Source organism: Abramis brama (assembly GCF_963993115.1).
Source record: "Abramis brama genome assembly, chromosome: 6".
Classification (NCBI taxonomy): domain Eukaryota; kingdom Metazoa; phylum Chordata; class Actinopteri; order Cypriniformes; family Leuciscidae; genus Abramis; species Abramis brama.
The window spans coordinates 30,466,559-30,492,207 of NC_139968.1; the positions used below are offsets into that span (position 1 = coordinate 30,466,559).

At 38.0% G+C, this 25,649-nt stretch overlaps 3 protein-coding genes and 1 long non-coding RNA gene across 10 annotated transcripts in view; 2 read left to right on the plus strand and 2 right to left on the minus strand.

The window, feature by feature from the left end:
- LOC311085724 (uncharacterized protein) overlaps nt 1–3,368 on the plus strand; it is a 20,802-nt gene extending 17,434 nt beyond the window's left edge. For all 3 annotated transcript variants that reach the window (XR_014606918.1, XR_014606919.1, XR_014606920.1), the window contains 2 exons: nt 1,596–1,663; nt 1,788–3,368. The gene's annotated coding sequence lies outside the window, so the exon portion shown is untranslated. The remainder of the gene's footprint in view (nt 1–1,595; nt 1,664–1,787) is intronic.
- LOC311085739 overlaps nt 1–25,649 on the minus strand; it is an 82,105-nt gene that overhangs the window by 10,403 nt on the left and 46,053 nt on the right. The gene's annotated exons all lie outside the window — the stretch shown is intronic.
- LOC311085729 (uncharacterized protein) lies at nt 1,658–8,095 on the minus strand (the record flags this gene model as incomplete). 4 transcript variants are annotated; one of them, XM_084118325.1, is made up of 4 exons in its annotated part: nt 1,658–1,889; nt 2,803–2,910; nt 3,129–3,434; nt 7,831–8,095. In XM_084118325.1, the coding sequence occupies 4 exons, from the start codon at nt 8,093–8,095 to the stop codon at nt 1,720–1,722; spliced, it is 849 nt and encodes a 282-aa protein (XP_083974451.1). In that variant the 3' UTR covers nt 1,658–1,719. The 4 variants fall into 4 exon arrangements, with proteins under 4 accessions (XP_083974451.1, XP_083974450.1, XP_083974452.1 ...); XM_084118324.1 differs by having other exon boundaries at nt 2,803–2,937; XM_084118326.1 differs by lacking the exon at nt 7,831–8,095 and adding an exon at nt 4,349–4,926 and having other exon boundaries at nt 2,803–2,937.
- LOC311085727 (uncharacterized protein) overlaps nt 8,085–25,649 on the plus strand; it is a 21,683-nt gene continuing 4,118 nt past the window's right edge. The window contains exons 1-6 of one of the 2 annotated variants that reach the window (XM_084118320.1): nt 8,085–8,173; nt 8,654–8,974; nt 13,776–14,099; nt 14,879–15,004; nt 22,682–22,990; nt 23,903–24,190. In XM_084118320.1, the coding sequence (XP_083974446.1) occupies nt 8,137–8,173; nt 8,654–8,974; nt 13,776–14,099; nt 14,879–15,004; nt 22,682–22,990; nt 23,903–24,190 (1,405 nt within the window). In that variant the 5' untranslated portion in view covers nt 8,085–8,136. The remainder of the gene's footprint in view (nt 8,174–8,653; nt 8,975–13,775; nt 14,100–14,878; nt 15,005–22,681; nt 22,991–23,902; nt 24,191–25,649) is intronic. The other variant, XM_084118321.1, reaches the window with a different exon arrangement.

A 25,649-nucleotide genomic window follows, 5' to 3' on the forward strand; every position in this document is an offset into this window, starting at 1 on the left:
CACGATTCTTTTTTTAATGTTGGTTTTACTATTTTGTGACTGAGCATTACAGCCAAACTAATGTCCATATTTTAAAAACAAAGCCTTAGGTAACAAAATATAAAATAAAAAAGAATAGCAGACAGGGGCGAAGATATTTTTTTGTCATTTTCTTTGTTATTAAATATTAAGATCAAAGATACACATTACTCATACACAACTTAATATACAAATTAAATAAACATTTGCTTTATGTTTTCAGCTACAGTAGGTGTATTTAACAGTAGCATTGAAGAAAGTAATTAAAATAACAAAAATAACAAATATGAAAATAAAACAAAACATAGACTTCACTGTATAAATTATACATTGATACTTATTAAAGCTACTATTAAAAATTATCAGTCAGGAGCAGTGAGTGATTTTCTCTTTGCATTTTGTTGTTTTTTAACATTAAAGGGATAGTTCTCCTAAAAATGCTATTTGTCATAAGTTACTCTCTCAAGTTGTTTTAAACTCGAATAAGTTTCTTTCTTTTGTTGAAAATAAAAGTTATTTGGAAGAATGTGGGTAACCAAACAGTTGATGTACCCCAGTGACTTCCATAGTATATTTTTCTCATGGAAGTCAATGGGTACCAGCTACTGTTTGGATAGCCACATTCTTCAAAATATTAATATTAGAAAAATATTAGAAAATATTAAAAGGAAATTAATACAGGTTTGGAATAACATTAGAGTGCGTAAATAATGAGAGAATTTTTATTTTGGGGTGAACTATCCCTTTAAGGAGAAGCGGCATCGTGTTTACTATTACTACTGTCTCTTTAAGAGTTGCGCGCGACGCGTCTATTATACACGCATTTGACAAGCAGATTTTCTCTAAATTTTCTCAAGTTTGCGTTCACTTTAGACATAACCGACTTTGTTTATGTAAACCTTGTGTGTATTTGACAGTATTAGCACAATAAGACTCAAAGGATAACTTTGTCCAGTATCCAGGCGCTGGTAGACAGGCTTTTAGTGCATGTGAACTTCACATGTACGCGCTGAGAAACGCACACGTTAGAACAGCGCATCAGCACGCGAATTAAATGTTTAACCGACAAGGCATTAAAGCACATGCAAATTATGAACTTTTGTAAACTGCAGTGTCCCGTTCCGCAGCGTGTATACGTCGCGTTGTTCAGGATGTTGGGACAGAGGCGCCAGAACAGCAACTGATAGAATGCACCACGATTCTACGATATTTCTTCAAAAGCAGATCATGGAGACATTTTAATCGTCCACGATCAAAAATCGTCATATCGCACACCCCAATGCCAAATTATTATAAATATAATGTAAATGTAATCTTGACCGACCTGTTCCCTTACTGGCGAACATGGCTGGGATTTTGCAGCAGCTTGCTGCGTCTGCATTCGTAGTTGCACACCAGCCTATCACATGCCAGGCTGATGGTCTGCACAGCGGCAGCCGGCAGGCCAGAACGACCGTCAGGCCACCGGGAAATGTCCCGGTGCTCCCGATGGCCAGTCCGCCCCTGATCACGTGCATTCAGTGTCCACACACAACTGTTTGAACTATGTTGTTTTGTGACGTTATAAATGTGGACAGGAGAACGCTGAAAAACAATCTGCTGATAAATAGCTGTGCAAGGAACAGGAATTGTGCAGAGAATCAATGTAAGTTTGCTTTATTTCTGCTTTATACATATCTGGAACTAAACCTTCTGCTCAATTCACACTGTTGGTCTGATTTGACTCAGAGACAGTGATGTCTGGTCTCTTCTTCTCTCACTTCTTGTAGATCTGATGTCATAAACCAGCACAGCAACAGTAGCTACGCCCACCAGAGCAGAGATGACCAGTCGAATCACAGCTTCAGTAAAACCACAACAGTGGACGTGGTCTGAGAAAAAGAAAATAAAAATGCTATAAAGTTTCCATATAAAACGTATATCATGGTTTTGTGGGTTAGTAGGAGCCCAAGCATCTATTGGGAAGACAATGAATCCACAAGCTTTTCCTTTTTCAGCAAAAAAACATAAGCTAGGATTGTTTAATATTGGCAGTTCTACTCTTTTAAGGGCTGTCTTTAGTCTCAGTTCTCCTAGAAACGTGAGTGATTATGTGATTCTTTCTCCATGATCTATTTTCTCATTGAGTAGCCTACTAATGTTTTATAGAGCAGACCCAACACAGCTCTCAGACACGGGATTCACTTCTCTGTCGCTCCTCTGCTGTCTGTTCACAATTCCTGTAAACTCACATACAAAAAAGCAAGCAAATGCCTTACCTCCCAATAGCCATAAACCATAAATCCCAGGGAATGCATGAGCTGATCAAATGTAAACCCTGAATGCAATGTAAATCACTTAAAAACTAGATAAAAGCATGACAAAAGCATCTTCCAAATGCATAGATTTTACTTTGCAGTTTAATTGTGTTATGCAGTCGATTATAGGGTGCTCACCAGATGTAATATGAATCAACACCTATGTACTGCATCAATGCAATGTATATGTATTAGGTTTTAACTTCGATCAGGTGAAACCAGTCCTACTGACCCACTCCGAGTGGGATTCGAACCGTGGCTTACGGCATGGGAGGCAAAAGATCGCAGCCCAGCATCAATCGCTAGTGTGCTTCTTGAGATCAGGGGAGTGAGGTTTACCTGCACAGCTCTTACTAGCTCTATTACACAGGCCACTATGAACTAACAGTGGATTTCAGAGTGAAAAACTAATATCACACTGATTTACCTGAACACATCTAACAGAGTTCTGCTCTGTAAATAATCACTAATATTATCAGTGATGTACCTGAACTTGGCTGATAGAGTTCAGTAATGTTGTCATCCTCAGTCTGGGTGACGGTTGAATTGTTCACAGCCCAGCTGGACCTCACACAATTTGAGCTTGATGATCTTTCTGATGATGAAGAAGATTGTGGAGTCACTGATAATGATAGATAACTGTGATGTCAGTCTCACACACTTCTGATCTTAATTAAAGCAGTCAATATCATAAGATGTGGATGTAAGGAATATTGAAAAGAATAGAAAGCAAAAAATGTAAAACATTACAATGACAAAGATATATTTCAAATGAAGAATGGTCAGTAAATTAAACCATAATGGTCAACTCACCAATGACAGTAACATTGAAACTTGTGTATTTGGTCTCTCCACTGAGAATTGTTAGTTGATAAAGTCCAGAGTCTGTGGTTCTGATGTTTGTAATGGTCAGAGATCCGGTTTGATCCAGTTTCAGTCTGTCTCTGAATCTCTCATCATATGTAGAGCTGGTTTGTGTAAGTCTGTTGACTTCAGCTATTCTTGTGCTTCCGAACGTCCACTGTATCATCAAATATTGCTGTGTTTCTGTAACATCAGTGTTTAGAGTGACGGAATCTCCCTCCATCACTGACACTGACATCACTGCATCTGTCACATCTGGAAAACAAACAAGAAATATATTTTGTCACAGACTAAAGGCCCGTTCAACGAAATACAAAAGTTGCAAAATAAAAGAAGAAAACAAACAGACCAACAGACAGATTGTGGCTTGTGACACAAAAATTACACAATATGGCTGTTCAGTATAATTGAAACAAAACTGTTAATGAAATATTGAATAAATTATAGAGAAAAATTAAGAAAAGGCTCCGAGGCACAAATATTAAATACATTTCTGGGCAGCATCCGATAATCAAGGGCCCCTCGGCGTTGGCCCCAATCTATAATACATCACTATGTACAATAAATATCTAATTTATGCAGGTCTAAGCTGTTGATTATATAATAAGAGCATTTGCAAGACTGCAGAACTCATACATGGCAGTCAAGCTGTTTTGGGTGGTTCTGAAATTATTTGTTCCTCATTAATGAACACAAGCAATTCTTCTTTTTGAGTGTCAGGTGATATTTCTTGAGCACTCGTTTTTGTGCACTAACAGAAGTGAAACAATAAAACACTCATCTGTGGATCAGCTGATTTAATGTTATTCAGTTTACATGTTGTATTTACTGATTGGATCATGGAGTAATATAATTTGCATGAGAAAAATATTATGTTAAGAAATGTTATAAAGCACCTTAAGATAAATGAATGTTGAAAACATATGATATAACATTGATTTCAATTTCGTTCTAAGTTCAAACTTTGTTTTGGTCGCCTACATTTATAGTAGTATCCCTTCAACAAAATTACACTCCAGGCTCCTAAACTAATAAATAAAATTGCTTTTGTAAAGATAAAGTGATGAGAAACTGAAAAAAAACCTTTTTATTATTATTGAAACAACAGTAAAACAATCCTGACTTTTAAACGGATGCTTTAAAGAACAATAAGTGAAGTCAAAACTTACCAAACAGACGACACAAGCACACACAGAACAAAACAAAAGCGTTAACCATATTCCCTAGCCGTTTGCCAAACACTAACAACCGTTCACTTTTGTGGTCAGTGCCAATAGAGTTGGTTCGCTAGCAGGCGTTCCCATTGCTGGTTGCCTAGTAACGATTATGATTGACATAAGTGGATGTCATGCTATGTTGTTAACATTGAAAAAAGTTTTCTTACCGCGAAAAAAAAAAAAAAAAAAAAAACATTTGGAGGGGTAATTATTATAAATGGAATAAGTCCATTAAACGTTTAATATAAAACATGAACTAAATTTTCATTTGTAACATCCTCATCAAACAGACGAATCGAGTCGCGCATTTGAGAGGAGTTTGAGGTAACTTATGTAGCCTATGGTGACATAATATGCTTACTTATGTAAATAAACATAATATAAATTATCATAATAAATATCATAATAGGCTACTCCAATAGCGATAAAATGATGATAGATGAATGAATGTGTCACATGATAAGCTATTTTTGTCACATTCTTTTAAAGGGTCATGAAACCCTAAACTAAATTTTAACAGTATGTTAAACATCATTGAAGACAATGCTAATGGTTACAATATATATATATATATATATATATATATATATATATATATATATATATATAACGAAAAAGAGAAAAAAAAAATAATTAGTGTCATCAGAATATGTTGTTGTCATTGAAAAAGAAATTGAATGTCATTAATGCATACTACTATGGTTAATATCTAAATGTAACTTTATATAAATCCACAACAACTTATTTCACTCCGTCTCCTGTATATAAAAAACCTACGGTGAATAACTATTCTGTCATATCATTACTTGTCATAGCACATTTGATCCAACTAGGCTATGTGTAGCTTATTGTTAATTTTTAAATTCACAAAAAAAAAGGCTGAGTGAAGAGAGTGAAGCCCAACTGAATATCTACATATATTTTAATCCGTAGTGCAGATCTACACTGTAATGTTTATATTTAAAAAAAATAAAAATAAAAAAAATAAAAAAAAAATTGGTCAATGGACGGGACGGTTATGTGTAAGTTTCGAGCGTCAATCATTATATCCCCCTACTGGACGCATCAATAACAACAGGGGCGTAAAACTGCGTGGGACGTATATCTACCATAGACAGTATATAAAGATATCTACCGGCTCCAGGTCTGCAGCCTCCCCATATAGGGTAACGTAAACACGACTTCTCTAAAACAGCCGTCCCTCGCAGTGAGGAACCGCGCATGCACCTTTTTCTCTTCAGTAAATTCCCTGAAGAATTTACTGCATCGGCAAACGACGTATAGCCTACTGTTTTGCTCGTCCTTAAATTCCTCTCAAGGATATAGTCCTCAACGTCATTAATATAGGCCTAGTTAGAAATATTAAATAAAAAAAATCGCAATTCTCAGTTGGCAAAAGCGTCTCTCTGTTGACTTTTTTTGTGTGATACATTCACGCATGTCAGTCGGCTGTGCGGTTCTGAAACACAGCGAAGATTGCAGGACGAATAGTTCTGGGGACCAGATTCTTATAATTAAAAAAAAGTCTGATGAAGGACTCGTTTTTATTCAAGGTCTGTGGGTGAGAAATCAAATGTACTGCAGCAAGGTGAGGGGAATAATGTAGCCGTTTGTAGCGCCAGGATGCGTTTGTTCACATCCTGCTCACTCCACTTTGGGAGGTGCCACACCTCAGTTACGTCATCGACCCAGCACTGTGTCCAGTGGCGGACTGGGACAATAATTCAGGCCGGGAATTTGACTCCACTGCCAGGCCACCTCTGCTGCTGCAGTCACCACCACCCTATTCATGTAATCTACTGGACTGATAAACTTGTAGGCTAACCCTATTAATGTAACAGGTAGACTACCAGATGCAATATAAATGAATAAAAAAATAACCCTTAAAAACTCACTAGGAAATAGGAATACACCATTTATACTACCAAACCAATGACAAATAGAAAATTGGCTTTTTAAAAGAGATAATAAGAGACACATTCACATGTTGAAATATTTACATTTTATGTATTTTCAGTGCTCAAAAGGGGTGGGCGATATGGCAAAAATATAATATCACGATTTTTTTCAGAAAAATCACGATTCACGATTTTATCACGATTCTTTTTTTAATGTTGGTTTTACTATTTTGTGACTGAGCATTACAGCCAAACTAATGTCCATATTTTAAAAACAAAGCCTTAGGTAACAAAATATAAAATAAAAAAGAATAGCAGACAGGGGCGAAGATATTTTTTTTGTCATTTTCTTTGTTATTAAATATTAAGATCAAAGATACACATTACTCATACACAACTTAATATACAAATTAAATAAACAGTGCTTTATGTTTTCAGCTACAGTAGGTGTATTTAACAGTAGCATTGAAGAAAGTAATTAAAATAACAAAAATAACAAATATGAAAATAAAACAAAACATAGACTTAACTGTATAAATTATACATTGATACTTATTAAAGCTACTATTAAAAGTTATCAGTCAGGAGCAGTGAGTGATTTTCTCTTTGCATTTTGTTGTTTTATTAACATTAAAGGGATAGTTCTCCTAAAAATGCTATTTGTCATAAGTTACTCTCTCAAGTTGTTTTAAACTCGAATAAGTTTCTTTCTTTTGTTGAAAATAAAAGTTATTTGGAAGAATGTGGGTAACCAAACAGTTGATGTACCCCAGTGACTTCCATAGTATATTTTTCTCCTATGGAAGTCAATGGGGACCAGCTACTGTTTGGATAGCCACATTCTTCAAAATATTAATATTAGAAAAATATTAGAAAATATTAAAAGGAAATTAATACAGGTTTGGAATAACATTAGAGTGCGTAAATAATGAGATAATTTTTATTTTGGGGTGAACTATCCCTTTAAGGAGAAGCGGCATCGTGTTTACTATTACTACTGTCTCTTTAAGAGTTGCGCGCGACGCGTCTATTATACACGCATTTGACAAGCAGATTTTCTCTCAATTTTCTCAAGTTTGCGTTCACTTTAGACATAACCGACTTTGTTTATGTAAACCTTGTGTGTATTTGACAGTATTAGCACAATAAGACTCAAAAGATAACTTTGTCCAGTATCCAGGCGCTGGTAAGACAGGCTTTTAGTGCATGTGAACTTCACATGTGCGCTGAGAAACGCACACGTTAGCACAGCGCATCAGCACGCGAATTAAATGTTTAACCGACAAGGCATTAAAGCACATGCAAATTATGAACTTTTGTAAACTGCAGTGTCCCGTTCCGCAGCGTGTACGTCGCGTTGTTCAGGATGTTGGGACAGAGGCGCCAGAACAGCAACTGATAGAATGCACGATTCTACGATATTTCTTCAAAAGCAGATCATGGAGACATTTTAATCGTCCACGATCAAAAATCGTCATATCGCACACCCCAATGCCAAATTATTATAAATATAATGTAAATGTAATCTTGACCGACCTGTTCCCTTACTGGCGAACATGGCTGGGATTTTGCAGCAGCTTGCTGCGTCTGCATTCGTAGTTGCACACCAGCCTATCACATCACATGCCAGGCTGATGGTCTGCACAGCGGCAGCCGGCAGGCCAGAACGACCGTCAGGCCACCGGGAAATGTCCCGGTGCTCCCGATGGCCAGTCCGCCCCTGACTGTGTCGGTTTCCTTGTGTGTTTGCCCATGTGCACCTGAGTGTTATATAAGGGATGCAGTAAGATCCATAGATCATCTTTATTTATTAAGATTCTACGCAGCTCTAACGTGCAGAACATGTTATTGTTCTTTCTATTGTTGTTTTTCATGGACAGTAAGTAATGATTTCTGATTATCTTTCGGTTTCACTTATAGATACCGGCATAGCCTATTCGTTGAATACACAGGAAATGGCGCCGAAGAAACAGACACAGACGTGTAGCCTAATAAATAAATAATGTAGCAAATGCGGTTGTTCCAACACTTATAATGTGGCAAATGTGTTTTTGTGTGTGTGTGTGTGTGTGTGTTAAATGGCAAATCGTATTGAATCAGTTGCCGTCGACATCTTCTCAAAAGTTAACTTTTCTCACGGTGACCACACCCTCCAGCATACCTACACAGTTTTTCTAGCAAAAAAAAAAAAAAATGAATTTGCTGTAATTCCTATTATTTCTGGAATGTGTTAATTTCTAACCAATTCTACCATAACCAGTAAACTAAGCTTTTTTATAAGAATTTTGAACACCATTAACATCAGGAAAAAGGGATGTGGTCTGATCTGTATCTGTAAAACTGATGGTTTCTGCTCTAGGTGTGTGTGGTGCAGAGACGGAGGCTGTGATGGAGGGAGATTCTGTTACTCTACACACTGATCTCACTGACATACGGAACGATGATACCATACTGTGGCTGTTTGGACCTAAAGACTCTGTCATATCTCAAATAACGAGAAAGCATGACTTGAACTCCATTTATTTCACTGATGATGTGAAATTCAGACGCAGATTACAGGTGGACCAAAACACTGGATCTCTCACCATCAGAAACACCAGAATCAGACATTCGGGACCATATAAACTCTCCATCTCTAGAGAGAAGACTACGATAAAGATATTTAATGTTACTGTCTTTGGTGAGGCTATCCCATGTCTTTCAATGTAACAATGATCCGGTTTAGATTAGCACTGTCTGTGTTATTTTTTTGGCAAGTTTATTTATATAGCACATTTCATACACAATGGCAATTCAAAGTGCTTAAAATAATAAAGAGAAAAAAGAATAATTAAAACAGTTTAGAAAAATAAAATAAAATACAGTACAGTACAAACAGTCGGACGAACATTGGCACAGTGCCCATTCAGTAAATGCATAGCTAAACAGATGTGTCTTGAGTCTGGATTTGAATGTGACTACTGTAGGAGCACGTCTGATCTCCTCTGGAAGCTGGTTCCAGCTGCGGCTGGCATAATAGCTAAAAGCGGACTCGCCATGCTTAGAGTGAACTCTTGGTATTTCTAGCTGATATGATCCTAGTGATCTGAGTGATCTGTTGGGTTTATATTCAGTGAGCATATCTGCAATGTATTGAGGTCCTAGGCCATTGAATGATTTATATACCAGTAATAATACTTTAAAATCAATCCTAAATTTAACTGGGAGCCAGTGTAAAGACCTGAGGACTGGTGTGATATGTTCATATTTTCTGGTTCTGCTCAGAATCCTGGCGGCAGCGTTCTGTATGAGCTGCAACTGTCTTATGGTCTTTTTGGGAAGGCCAGTGAGGAGTCCATTACAATAATCCACCCTGCTGGTGATGAAAGCATGCACAAGTTTCTCTAAGTCTTGTCTGGAAACAAAGCATCTAATTCTTGCAATATTTTTCAGATGATAGTATGCTGATTTAGTTATTGCTTTGACATGACTACTGAAACTAAGGTCTGACTCTAGTGTCACACCAAGATTCCTGACTTGATGTTTAGTTGTTTGACCCCTAGAGTGAAGGTATGCATTCACCTTGAGAACTTTGTTTCCAAATGCAATGACTTCAGTTTTGTCTTTGTTTAACTGAAGAAAGTTTTGACACATCCAACTGTTGACTTCATCAATGCATTGGCACAGGGAGTCAATGGGGCTGTAATCGTTAGGCGATAGGGCTAAGTAGAGCTGTGTGTCGTCTGCATAGCTGTGGTAAGCAATTTGGTTCTTTCTCATTATTTGGCTCATTGGGAGCATATACAGGTTGAACAGGAGTGGCGCAAGAATTGAGCCTTGAGGGACTCCGCATGTCATGGATGTCCACTCAGACTTATGGTCTCCTATACTCACATAATAACCTCTCCCATCTAAGTATGACCTGAACCATTTTAGGACTATCCCAGAAAGCCCCACCCAGTTTTCCAACTTGTCAAGAAGTATGTTATGATCGACATGTCGAATGCAGCACTGAGGTCCAGTAGTACCAGCACTGATAATTTGCCTGAATCAGTTTAAGCGAATATCGTTTATTATCTTTATGAGCGCTGTCTCTGTGCTGTGGTGCGGTCGGAAACCAGATTGAAAATGGTCAAAGTATCCATTCGAGCATAAGAATTTGTTCAGCTGATTGAAGACAACTTTTTCAATGATCTTACCTATGAAAGGAAGATTTGAGATCGGCCTATAGTTGCTTAATATGGTCTTATCCAGATTGTTCTTTTTCAGGAGGGGCTTGACAACTGCAGTTTTCAGGGAGTTTGGAAAACTCCCAGAGAGAAGTGAGGCATTTACCACTTCTAGAAAATCTGCTTCTAAACTGTTTAACACACTTTTGAAAAAAGATATGGGAAGTGTGTCAAGAGCGCAGGTTGATGTTTTAAGGTGCTGTACAGTTTCTTTTGCCAAAATTTTGCCATCAATTTCTTTGAAATCAGACATAGTAACTACTTTCTCAGGTGGTCTGATCTGTCTGACCCCAGCGCAACTCAAGGATGTGCTGATCACCTTTCTGATATTATTGATTTTCTCAGAGAAGAAAGAAGCAAACTCACTTGTCTGAGAGCATTTCACTGGGAATCTGGCTTGGGGGGTTTGTCAGTCTCTCTACATTAGCAAAAAGAGTGCGTGTGTTGTTTAAATTGCTGTTTATTATTTGAGAAGAAAGTCTGTCTAGCTTTGCCTAGTTCCATATTGAAAGCATGAAGGCTGTCTTTGTAGATGTTATAATGGATTACAAGTTTTGTCTTCCGCCACATGCGCTCTGCTTTTCTGCATTGTCTTTTCATATTTTGCACTGCTGTTGAGTTTCTCCAAGGTGCTTTTTGTCTGCCACTCTTCTTCCTGACTTTAACAGGAGCAATATCATCAATTACACTTTTAACTTTTGAGTTAAAAGAATCAAGGAGAAAATCAACAGAGTCTGCAGATATGCTTGGTGTTAAGGAAATAGCCTTCATAAATAGTACACTAGTGTTCTCATTAAAGCATCTCTTCTTGACAGACACAGTTCTAGCTTCAGTGGCAGGAGAGATCAATATATCAAAGAAAATACAGAAATGATCAGACAGTGCTACATCCTTAATAACAATCATTGAAATGTTTAGACCCTTACTGATAAGTAAATCTAGAGTGTGTCCACGAGTGTGTGTGGGTCGATGTACATGCTGAGTCAGATCAAAAGTTTTTAAAACAGTATTGATTTCTTTTGCCATATTGTTCTTTGCACTATCTATGTGGATGTTAAAATCCCCAGCAATGGCAAAACAGTCAAACTCTGAGGTAATTGTTGATAACAGTTCTGTAAAGTCCTCAGCAAAGGCTGGAGAGTATTTTGGAGGCCTGTAAATAATGATAAGTAAAATGCGTGGAGCACCTTTTAACACAATACCCAGATATTCGAAAGACAGGTAATTCCCAAATGATATTTGCTTACATTGATAGATATCTTTAAAAAGAGCAGCTAGACCCCCACCTCTCTTAACAGCTCTGCAGACACTCATAAAAGTAAAGTTAGGAGGGGCTGCTTCATTGAGGATTGTTGCACTGCAGCTGTCTTCTAGCCAGGTTTCATTTAGAAGCATAAAATCCAGGTTGTTTGTGGTTATTAAGTCGTTGACTAGAAGTGATTTATTTTTAAGTGAGCGAATCTTTAAAAGTGCTAACTTAACAGTCTTACTTTTTGTCCCCACATCAATCTTAGTTTGACGTGTAATAGGCACCAGATTAGTTGAGTTTGCTGTACAGCTATTGAAGGCCTTAGACTTTCTATCTTGTAATAGAACAGCAATAGAGAAAAATACAGGCACACTGGGTTCCCGCTTGTTCTGTAAACATTTGAGAAAGTTACTGTTATCATAGCAGGGAACCAACACATATCACTGAGAGCTGGTATCAGTTGTTTTTGGTTCACCTCGAGCAGATGGAGGAGGGTGTGGGCCCTGGCGTTGTGGCAGAGGCCGAAGAGCTCTCACAGGAGGGGGAGGGCGAGGGGGGACCTCAACTTTGGTGGTTGAGGTGCCTGTCTTTTTTTGGTTGATATCTGGGGGCTTGCAGCAAAAGAGTGGGATAGTTTGGTTCCAGCATACACCAGTTCTTCCATTTTCTGTGAGAAGCACAGAAGTGGCGATGCTGGAGAGAGGGATAACGTGTCTGGTGAAAGGGGCTGTTGCTCTGGTGTTATCGGAGGCTGTGATATCTGGGGTAGAGGATGCTACTGCGGCAATATGTGATGCTCGTGACAATCTGATGTCTCGAGTGCCTTTGGGTCTCGCTCCCTCTTTGTGCCATCGATTTGTAAGTCGATCGGCTTGTTTCTCTACCTGTCGAGGAGCACTAGTTTCATGGGACTCACCGGTATGCTGAGGGTGTCCATGACGAAGCTCTGTTGTGTGCTCCGTCTGGTTTGGTGGTCCCATAAGTAACTTTGTTTCAAGAACTGCAATCCTTTGTAAAAGTCTGTGGCAGTTAGTGCAGCAAGTAGATTCTTGAACCAGAAGAGGCATTTTCTCTTATCCTTGTAGGCAGTCGTGTTTTCCTTTCCCAGAATGTAAGCTGGTCGGGTAAAAGAATTCTGCGTTTTTGTAGTAATCCAAACTTTGTCGTATGAGCACTGTGCTGATTTGCTGAAGTTAAAATTAGGTGATAAAAGGAAATAAAATATAAAAATATAGGAGATAAAATGTAAAAGCGATAGAGCAAAGCGCGGAGCAGTAAGCAAGAGCGTCCGAACAGTAGCTGAGCAGGAAGCGCAAATGAGATCATTCTATTATTATTAGCAGGAAGAGATCATTCTATTATTTACAATAAACCCTCTCGGACACCACACAAGACATCGAAAATGTGACATGAAGCATATTATAAAACAGGATTACACTTTATTTTAAGGTGATGTTGTTACATTGTTACTCAAATAAGAACTGAGTAATATAAATTAACTACATACATACTCTAGAGTTTGGTTTAGGGTTTAGTTAATTTTAATTATGCACAATTTACTGTTATTATTATAGTAACCACATGTAGTAACGTGTAACCACATCACCTTAAGATAAAGTGTTACCTAAAACATTTGTAAGAGTGACTCGCTCATTTTTACTTATATGAAATTACTTAATTTATAAGGTCTATATGCACACATATTATACAGTATGTGAATCAGTTAACTCAAACTGAGACAGTGATATGATGTTTCTTTCTGTGTCACATGACAGTGTGATCTGTTATCTAACACGTCAATGTTTATGATCTTATGTAGTAATACGAGCAGAAATATCCAGCCATAGCACAGAACCTGCTTTATTATTAACATTTCTCTTCATCAATTAAAAGCTGTAAATATCTGAGTGATGGCTATATATAAATTACATGTACAATTAATTTAAATGTACTCTTTCCAGATACAGAGTAAATGCATTATAAGTTTAATCTCTTGCTGAGAAACTGTTTCTGCTTGTTTCCAGGTGTGGTTGGTAAGACGGATGAAGTGAAGTCAGTGTCAGTGAAGGAGGGAGAGTCTGTAACTCTAAAGACTGATGTTGAAGTACAGAGAGACGATCTGATCGTGTGGAGGTTTGGAGATGAAGGAATTCTCCTGGCTAAAATTGATGTGGAAACTAAAGAGACCTCATTAAACAAAGCTGATGAGAGATTCAGAGACAGACTGAAACTGGATCATCAAACTGGATCTCTGACCATCACAAACACCAGAACCGAACACAGTGGACTTTATGAACTACAGATCAGAGGCCGTGAGAGCTCACAGCGATTCCTTCTTTCTGTCACTGGTGAGTAACAGTCTTTCAATGTAATAATGATGACAAGATTAAATTAGATCAGAAATTATATTAATATTAATATATTAAAATTATAATAATTATATTAAATTATATTCTTGGACACCACGTTTGTGTTTGATTTACAAATTTAACATAATTTTAATGATTACTAATACCAGCTTTTTTATTCTTGAGAGAAAACCCCTTTAGAAGGAAGTGCAGCAACTATTTCACACTTGTTTATAGGGATGCATGATAAATCGGCTGATATATGTTACATTTTAAAGTTATCGTTATCTGCCCGATAAAAAAATGTGTCCAATATATTAAAGCCAATAAATGATTTATTATTTCCTTCAGCTGAGACACCTCAGATGTGCACTGGTCGCCATGATGGTTTTGAATTGAACAGGTTTAGAGCCACACCTTACAGTAAATCACCTGTAACTCAGGGACAAACACATAGTCAGACTAACTCAGACTTCACACAATTCATTATAATCTTGAATCATGATAAATATAGTGTCTTATAATTCACAGCAGCGTATATTTGAAGTCATTTCAAGTCATTTCATTCACTGTAATATTTATGTTGTGTTAACAATATTCGATTTTTCAATATCGAGCACCTGTAGAGACACGGAACAAGAAATATGTCACAACATGAAATATGTCAGAAAATCATCATGGTAACTAATTGTGGGAAATTCTCTCATAATAATATGATTTACAGAGAGAAAGCTTCAAACTGAATCCGATTAAAATTCTGACTGTGTCAAATTCTTTAGCTGTTTCAGATCCGGGTCTGTCTCCAGGTGCTATAGCAGGAATTGTTGTTTTTGCTGCTTTGCTGGTGGCTGCAGTTTTAGCTGCTGTTGTGATTTACTATCGCCGCAAGATCTCTCAACTACTTGGTAAGTAAACAAATGGGTGACTATTACAGCAAATACAGCAAGACGAAAACCATGTGCTTTATATTGCTATATTAGATCAATATTTAAAGGTTTCTTCTTCATTGATCTTGCTGCAATAAGTAATGAAGTCTGATTATACAGAATTAAGAGGAAAATACAACAGCTCCATAATGCTTAGTTCAATGTACATGGATTTTTCAAGATCAGATGGGCATATTGCTGGTCTGCGTTTATGAATTGTATCCCCATAGCTGAATTTTTGTTGTCTGTGTTGTAAAGTTTTCTTTGATCGAAGCAGAGACCAGTGAGACAGTCGGGATCGCGTTCAACAGAAGTTGTTATTTATTGAGAACTCCACTGTACGCGGCTGTAGAAACTTCCAACATGATCTAATCTAACATAACTTTACATGGTGTCTTATAGGCATTTTAGGAGGAGGGACTTTTGAAGGTGGAGACAAATTCAAACAAAGCATGTAAATGAGTATACAGGTTAAGGACCCCCCCCCCCCAGACCGGCAGTCTCAATCCAATCAGCATAACCACTCAAATGATCCAATCAGCCTGACGGTATCACCCATATCTTCACATGATCACAGAGACAAAAGCACAGCTGTACATTGAGCTTACTGGGCAGGAAATGCATAAGGGCAAAGGGTGAGGGTGAGAGTCTCAGGAATTGACTCATTTAGAGAACAAAGGAAAACCAGGTCGGGCAGGAATATCTTGCTGTAAACTCAGTAATCACTTTCTCAGTTTATATACTAACTAAATTAAACATTTAATAAAAATGTAATCCAACACTTCCCCCTTTGAGAGTTCTAATAACTCTCACAAAAATACAAATTTATACACTATAAAGTTCATTCTTGTAACTGGTGTAAGTTACAGGCACATATAACTTGCTCCGTGTTGTTCATCTGTAATTGCATGCTGACACAGAAACAAAACATGCAATTTAGGGTCCGTGAATTTCTCTGCGTTGTGTATTTTTCATTTTCTTTTGTGATAGTTCGTTCAGCAGTGGGTCTGGTTGTCTTCTTGAGGTTGGGGCTTCATACGCAGATGAGACGGTCGTTGCATATGGATCTCGGGAAAGACATCAAGTTTTATCTGCACACTGTAAGACAGAAAACAGAAAAACAGAGAGCAGTATTTCTTCAAAACACTACGGTTGTAGCAGTTTAAACACTATGGTTCTATCGTTTTCAGAGTCTACTGTTGTCGTTTCATTCTTTCCCTATTTCTTAATTGATTTGACACCTATGGACCAGTGAGGTAAGGATGGACTAAATGGGGAAAGGCCTATGAGGTTGTCTTCACCCTGGATTGGCCCCCGACGCCTGTTGCGTCAGTTCTTTCCAGGGCCCTCACTGAACCGTGTCCTATTCTGTCCCTGTGTTGTGTACACACTGTACAGTGTGTGAGAAAATTGGCACATTTCCATTCTCCAGTGAAACATCAGTCCTAATAAACATCATTAACAGAGGATGGTGTCTGATTGTAATATTCTGTGGCTTAACATTTAAGGCTGTGAGTCTTACTGAATGTCCCCCAAACAAAGGCTGTGACAGTCAATAAATTGGTCATCTTTGTTGTAAGTTACTGGGGAGATTAAGCAATCACAGCCTAAATGGTTAACATCTTATCAAGTTGCCCCACAAGTTTAATGAGGAGGGGAGGGGCTGCTTCAGAGTATCAAGCAGGCTAAGCAGAAGCTGAGTAACTTTATTTACATCTTTAAAGTTCTTTTTGCTTTTCCTACACTCATTTCCAAAATGTCCGTGCTTGCCATAGTAAGAACAACTGGCTTCTCTAGGACTTTTGCGTTTCTTTGGCTTCTCTGAGTTGACCTTAATGGATGCTGCTGCAATTCTTACTCTCTCTTTGACATCAGAATTTCTTTCCCAAATAGCTAAACTTTCTAGGTTACTTCTGAGAGTTCTTTTAGCCCACGTAATATCTAGGAATGGCAAGGCTGTTTTGTACTCAGCTACAAGACCATCTGCCCAAATTCCGATTAGAGCTCCTTTGTCAGCTAACACACTTTCGGAATCATCCACTATTCCACTGTACGTTACCGCTACCTGACAGAACCTCTCAGTATATTCACTCACAGTTTCTTCTTTCTCTTGTACACAGCTAGTAATCTTTGACCAGTCCACGTTCGGTCCAACAATGTTCGTTAACACTCTCAAAACTCCATCTCTCAATTCATTTTTTCTGGCATTTTGAAACTCGGAATTGTTTACAGCACTTTCAAAATCATTGAATTCTGACTCAGTCAAGATCTGTGATATTAGCTGAGTGACTTCAGCTAGAGACATATCGTAGAGCCGCATCTTTTTGGACAACTCTCTCCTAAACTCAGAAAAATTTCTTTGCACTGATGGCAAACTTTCAGCAATTCTCTCAATATCTTTAGGACATAAAGATGTTTTGACTGCTTGTGGCTGCAATATGGGGGTTGCAAATGAAACTGTATCAACACCTTTTCCCTGAGGCTTTTGTCTAGCTACGCACACTTCAACTGCATTTACATCTGCATTGACATTGTCCTCTATACTATCAAAAGACTGTAAATCAGGATAGCTTTCATCTGACTGTTGGTTTTCTGAGTCACATTTGGTTGAGGCCTTGAGGCCCACCGTTTTCGTGAAACAGGACACTTGAGTAAGCAATTTTTTGTTCTGTTCTTTCAAATTATCTATACAACGAGCTTGTTCTTGTACAATGGATAAGCTAAATTCTCTGTGACAGAAGATAATGCCTTTGACACTGTTCTTGCGAATACTTTCTCCTAGTACCTTCTTACAATCTTCGATTGACCAAACGTTGCCTGGATTAATGCAAAATTTCTTTGTTAAATTCAATCTGACTTCCTCAGTCACGATTGAGTCCATGTGCTCTGATAACAAAGACTTGAATTCACTATCTGTCCAAAAATGTGTAATCTGTCTAGTACTTTTCCTAAACATTTTGTGAATTTCTGTTACCACAAACAAAACATTAAAACTTCTCTCTACTGTCTACAATAGAGGGTACACTTGTTAACACAGCTTATTGTTAACTTTCCAAATTACCACACTTAACTTCCCTGCTGACAAGAACAGAGGATCAACAGAAATAACTAGCACGTAAAGCTAATTCTTCTCTGCCTAAAGCAAAGGACACCAACTATTAGCACTTGATGCTAACTTTCTCTAGCTTACAGATAGGTCTTCTCTAGCAAGAGCATACACACAATATTAACATGTAACTGTTAATCTTCCCTGTCAACAACAGAGGATCAATTTCATCTCTAAAAGAAAACTTTTTAGAGGCTTATCTTTAGTTAACCAAACTCTACAGCTGTTTGTTAACTACTTCTCTGAACGGCGCAGAGGAAAACATTTGTACTGGTCTGCATTGGTTCTTTGAATGGAGTGAGAACTCACCGAATCGTTGGTTGTACAGAAAAATTTCGTCTGGAACTCAGTCAGCTTTGTTGAGATCTTTGAGCTTGAAGTTTCAAGATTCAGTCTGGAACTCAGTCAGCTTTGTTGAGATCTTTGAGCTTGAAGTTTTCAATCTGGAGGAAGCTGGAAAGATTCAGTCTGGCAATCTTTGTCAAATCTTTTGTTGAGCTTGAAGTTTCAAGATTCAGTTCATTGAGCTTAAAATTCTTTGAGTTTCCTTCTCCATCCGGGTCACAAGGCACCATCTGTTGTAAAGTTTTCTTTGATCGAAGCAGAGACCAGTGAGACAGTCGGGATCGCGTTCAACAGAAGTTGTTCTTTATTGAGATCTGCTCTGTACGCGGCTGTAGAAACTTCCAACATGATCTAATCTAACATAACTTTACATGGTGTCTTATAGGCATTTTAGGAGGAGGGACTTTTGAAGGTGGAGACAAATTCAAACAAAGCATGTAAATGAGTATACAGGTTAAGGAACCCCCCCCCCCAGACCGGCAGTCTCAATCCAATCAGCATAACCACTCAAATGATCCAATCAGCCTGACGGTATCACCCATATCTTCACATGATCACAGAGACAAAAGCACAGCTGTACATTGAGCTTACTGGGCAGGAAATGCATAAGGGCAAAGGGTGAGGATGAGAGTCTCAGGAATTGACTCATTTAGAGAACAAAGGAAAACCAGGTCGGGCAGGAATATCTTGCTGTAAACTCAGTAATCACTTTCTCAGTTTATGTACTAACTAAATTAAACATTTAATAAAAATGTAATCCAACACTGTCATTCAGATATTTGTCATGTTTAACCACTAATACAGAAACTCTGAAACCTGAGAACAAACCATAATTTATTATCTGAATGTTTGTGTATGACAAGCTTTTTTTCAAAACTAGTCAATCATTTTATCCCTTAAAACTCATCTTTGATCACCAAAATGACATATTTTAGTGTTTTTTACTGTGATTTTTTTCATGCCATAAAGGGCACCTATTATGACCCTTTTCACAAGATGTAAAATAAGTCTCTGATGTCCCCAGAGTATGTATGTGAAGTTTTAGCTCAAAATACCCAACAGATCATTTTTTTACAGCATGTTTAAATTGTCATTTTTTGGGGCTCAGAAAAACGCGCTGTTTTAGTGTGTATCCCTTTAAATGCAAATTAACTGCTGCTGCCGGCCCAGGGGGCGGAGCCTCACGAGCTCGCGCTTCAGCCAGGACAATCTCATCTGATATAATATCAAAACAGAAACTCTCAGTAGTAGGGTGTTCATTTCGACTCGGGAGTCGGACAATAATGCCCACAGAGCCAGAGATTATTTGCTGTATGGAGATAAAACCGGTATAGTTTAGCTTAATTATGGTTATAACTTATTTGTCATCTGCTTTTATCCACTATTAATACAAGCCTGCTGTAGCAGACCCCGTCCGAATGATGACCAAAATACTGTATACTGACGAGTTCAGTGAAGTTTATTGTACATCACACAAAAGATGAAGCGTTAGTTTTACTCCAGAGAATCACTGTAAGAACAGCTAAATAAACACAGTATAAGATGTGAGCATTAAAGTCTTATCCATAAACTCTCTCTCGCTCCCTTTCATTATCATGGAACATACACAGCGAAGTACACAAAACACTCGTTACAACTAACAGCAAACAAATATATACACACCTTTTCAGTCTCTGCTTATTAAACTGGTACACTGTAAATCCGTAAAACTATTCGATGAGCTGTCATAAAGTGCGCGCTCTCACTTTCATTTCTGCCGTGGTCAGTAACGTTAAGCCTGTCGCTACGGAGAGTGTAATCTGGATCACGAACAGTTGGTACAGATCCATCCTCGAGTAAGAACGAGAGTAAATGAAGACTGCTATGTTAATTCTGACATCCAACAACAAAACACCTCAATCGCTTAGGAGACATTCTTGTCTACAGCTGCTCAAGCGTCGAACAATGGCGGACTCTGTGTCCAGCTCACTCAGGGCGGGTCTGGGCTCAAACTGAAGTGTCAATCAACCGTCGTGGGAGGGGCCTGCTCAATTCTACGTCACATTGCGCCGAATCTGAGAGCAGCTCATTCTGAGACAGTGCTTATGATTTATTGAGATTGTAAAAAAAACACTGGGTGGATTTTTATCATTCTAGGGTGGTTTTGCTCACACACTGCCAACACACATTTATGTTCAAACACCATGTAAAAGTGAATTTTGCATAATAGGTGCCCTTTAAAATAACTTGAATGTAACTACACCCTTGCTTGATTTAGTATACGTGGATTCTAAAGGCCTGTTCACACCAGCGACGATAACTGTACCGATAAAGATAAAGTCCTTTAAATCGTTCTAAATATAAAAGAATAGCAGAGTTCACACCACAGCTATAATGATAACAGCACAGTGAAACAATATCATTGGAATCACCTTCAAAAGATGTTTTTTTTCAGTTGATGAATGATAAAAACTTTGACAGCCAATCAGTATCCATTTAAAGAGCGTCAGCATTTAAAGCAACAGACCACAAAACTGCAGCGTGCGCTTAGAATAAACAACGTTATCATCCGCTGGTGTGGACGCTGATATAGTTATCTTTGTAGTCATTGTTCATGGTGTGAAATGTGGCCTTAAGGGTCACATGGTTACAAGTTTACCTCCACCAACAAGTAAATAAGAAATAAGCGAATCAGAACACTGCGCGCCAAACAAGCAGTATGTGCGCAAGCGTGAACCACTAGTGTTTCTGTCTCACTCTCACTCTGGAAGTCTGGATCTGCCACTGCATCACATTTCTCTCTGCGTGGCGTGGAGTGTCCGTTTTTATGTCGGCTCTCATGTTAACTGGTTAGAGCACAATGCCTGCGTGACACACACACTTCTCGAGCCGCGCCGAAACCGCGTGCTAGAAATAGAACCGCAACCGACGCCTATTTTTCACGCGACACGCACGAGTGTTGGAAGTTTTCAGACAAAATAGAAGGCGCAAATACATACTAATAAATTACATTTTGATGCTTGAATGTCTCTCGGTTTTGACAAATGCATATATAATTGTAATTTACAAAATAGGCCTAATTATCGATTTTCAAATATTGCCCCTGTCAATAGGCCTACAGAACGAAATATTCTGTAGCCTATTTTGCCGTCAATACTGCCGACGTTGTCTTTGCTGTATCAGGCCATATATATATTATGTTTAACATCCAAATGTAGATGGTCTGTCGGCGCACAGAGCCACGCAGTCGCAGACAGCACGTGAAGTTCGTGAACACCGAATTCCCTTTTCTTTCTTATCTATTTGTGTTTGAACAGACATGTGCACGTAAAAATAAGCCAGTGTCCGTCTCAACGAGTTTCCCCGTAAACGCAGTCAAAATAAAACGGATGCGTGTCATTACCGGTATTAGATACGTGCATTCGTCTTAAAGGGACAGCACCCAATATACCTGCAGCTGTTTGTGTCACCAAAGTTAATCAAACAACAAAAGAGAAAGAGAAAAATCACGTTTTGTCAAAAGATAAACTGTATTAATACTTAATACAGTTAATTTACCTGAAAAACATAAAGCACTGCTTTATTTCTTGTGTATTTGTGTTTTATTGTATTTATATTTGTATTTTGTTTATTAGTTTCTATGCAGATGCACTAGGCCTACCCTACACAATTACCCCAATCATCCTAGAATTATTAATTCTTTACAAAAAGAGCTATTCAAATCATCAGGTGAAATTGTTTTCAGGGAGTAGCAGTAAAGCAAGAAGAAGAAGTGCAAGATAGTTTTTCTAAATTTCATTTGACTCTATGTGCCTATAGGGGTGGGTTGGAGATGGTGACAATGTAGTATCTGGATATTTGCCGCGGGACGAGGGCTTCGATTACCTCTCTCTTTTTTGACCATACATGTGTTTGCACCCCTGCTCACAAGGCATCTTTATGCAGCTGAGTTCATATTTAAAAGATTAATTTCATTATTATTCCTGCAAGTGCAGTTTCTGTATAAATGCATGTGTGCCACCTGTGCAGCATTAAACAGTGTAAATGCACCTTTTGTCACAGTGAAATGGATCTTTTTGTAACGCAAAGCTTATATTTGTAAGCATGCCAAACCAAACTAACCCCCAAGTTGTTTTTATATAATTGAGATGTCCACCTGCACACTCACTTGATCTCATAAACACATTTTTGATGTCTGTTTCTATGTGCTGCTGTGAAACTTACAGAGAAGAAAGTGTCAGTGACGGAAGGAGATGCTCTCCGTCTACACACTGATACTAAACTACATGAAGATGACAAGATACAGTGGTATTATGAAGGTGAAAACAATCTCATAGCTGAAATCAATAAAGAGACCAAGATGAAATTTACACGTGATGGTGCTGATGGGAGATTCAGAAGCAAACTGAAGCTGAATCCTCAGACTGGAGAACTCAAAATCAAAGACATCAGAACAATTCACTCTGGACTCTATATGTTAAAGATCAGCAGCAATATAAGAACCAAATACAAGAGATTCACCGTTTCCGTGGGTGGTGAGTTTATCAAGTGTTAATGATTTTACTTGTAGATTTTAATCACTTTTAATTTAGTACCATGCTACAATTTTAAAAAGAAACTCAGATTTGAAGAATAAAGTCATAATGTTATGAGAATAAAGTTGTAAAATTAGGAGATTAAAGGGATAATATTGCACGAATAAACTATTTTGTGGGGGGTAAAAAATCACAATATTACGAGAAAAGGCAAGCTCAGGAATCATAGATAGTCAAAGGTAGTTTGTGGTTTGAAATTGAAATTGAAGTTTAATACCATGGCTTAAACATGTAATTAATACAGCATATTGTACTTTATGATTTGTGATCCCCTGCTCTACTTCACTTTGATGTTATTTACCTTTGCTTATGACTTCAATCTTATAATACTGTGATTTTAATCTCAAAACATTGACTTTATTCTGATAAAAAGCCTGAGATAGATTAATCTCTTAAGATATACTGCGAAACATTCCTACAGATGCTTTATTGAGCCAGTTTGACATGATAGTTTACACATTAACTCATTGAGTTTGGTTTGGTTTCATTTGTTTTATACAAGTGCAACATAAGTGAGCTGAAATGAACACTAGTTCACACTAAATTAGTAACTGCCAACTGTTCGGTTTAGTGTGTTTGCACTATATTTGCATTTTGAAGATAACAGCGTAATTTTCCATAACCGACATTTCACATTGGGTACCAAAAGTCTGAGAAGGCATTTGAAATCTATCCCATTACGTTAGCTTTGTGTCAAATGATAATAAATGAAAATATAGTTGTTGGTACATGTCAGACTAGCTTAAAAAAGATTATCTAAATGTATCTGACTTGAAACTGGTTTGAAAGAATTTGATCACTTTTTTTTGTCTTCTGCACTTCTCTTGTTTTATATGATGCTGTGACATGAAGTAAAGACAGTGTTAGGGACGAGAGGAGGTTCTGTCCGTCTCCAGAATGATAATAAAATACAGACAGATGATCTGATTCTGTGGACGTTTGGAGCTGAAAAGAGTCTTGTTGCTATAAATGCTACAAGGACAGCTAAAACTGATGAGAGATTCGCTGGCAGAGTGAAGCTGGACAAGACTGGATCTCTGACCATCACAAACATCAGAACTGAAGACTATGGACATTATAAACTACAGATCATCAACAGCAAAGAGACCACACATAAGAGATTCAATTTGAGCGACACTGGTGAGTAGAACATCAATTATTATAGTAGCTATTCTTTTATTTATACAACACTTCCAGTACTCGAATCTGGTCGAGCAGCAGAGCTTCGAGTGTGTGTTTCTCTTGTTTGCATGCTCCATATGAGTGTTGTGGAGAAAATTAATTTGATCCTATGAAAAGGTTTAAGATTTTAACATTTTAAGGTCTTGTAATGAATTTTTATTATTATTATTATTATTATTATTATTTGTGAATGTGTTTTTACTAGTGGTCTTAGACTTTTGGATCCCATTGTATATATCTAATGGTCATTTCAGTGGATTTTTGCAGTAGTAGTTCTTCAATATCTGTTCTATATGTATTAAAGGTATAGCGGAGGATTTTCCCGAATTTTAGAAAAGAACCGCCCTCTCCACTTTTTGAAAAAAATGCACATGCGCAACACTCTACCTGCTCCCGAGAGGGAACGCCTATTAAACGTGTGCATGAGAGAGCACGCACAAGCCTAGTTCTCCTCGTGCACGCTCTGTTTACAAGTTGCTGTTGGCATGGCTCATACAAGCCTACTTTCCTTTACCTGTCGAGTAGAAACTTTGCGACTGAGGCATCAGTGGGAAGCCCAACCTGTGCTTTTAGAAATATTCTCCCAAAAACACTCTAACTCAAAAACATTCATGCAAGACAAAATGTCAAATGCCCTTCCGTGTTTTATTTACTTATTATACTGATCGATTGAGTGAGGACTCAAGACATGATCTGCAATGGAGAAGTAGCTTGTTGCATTTGTGTAATAAATACTATGTGAACACATTGGAATTATCAAAAATGAACACACAAGGTTTTAGAACATTTCAGCGTGATACCTTTTACCATTTGGTCATAAGGCTACTTTAGACAAATTGAGATGTTTACCGTGTCTGCGCGGTGTGTGACTTGTGCCAGGGCTAGCATCGCTAATCATAGCTTACATTAACTTTTACTAGCAGTGATTTTAAATGGATTTCTCCAAATAGCATGCCAAACTTTACCTGTCGAGTAGAAACTTCGCGACTGAGGCATCAGTGGGAAGCCCAACCTGTGCTTTTAGCGCACGCCAGCATGTGAAATATTCTCCCAAAAACACTCTAATCTTGTTTCTTTCTTCAGAGGCCTTTCTCTTCTTGTCATACAATTCGTAAACACTTTTTCTCTTGCGACCCTCAGACATTTTGAAAAAACCCAGTGAGAACGGGCGAGCTTCAATGAATGGCTGAAACCGTAGCTCACCACACACACCCGAAAGTGCGCATGCGCAGAAAGCGAAAACTACCTAGGGACGAGCACGTACGACGTAAACATATCACCAGAATGATTGACACCTAGGAGTACCAATAGTCTTGATGATCCACCCGGAAAAAGAAAATCCTCCGCAATACCTTTAAGTAAGGGAAAGTGAACAGTCAGCAAGTAACAGCAAAATAAACCCCAAAAGGAACAGTTG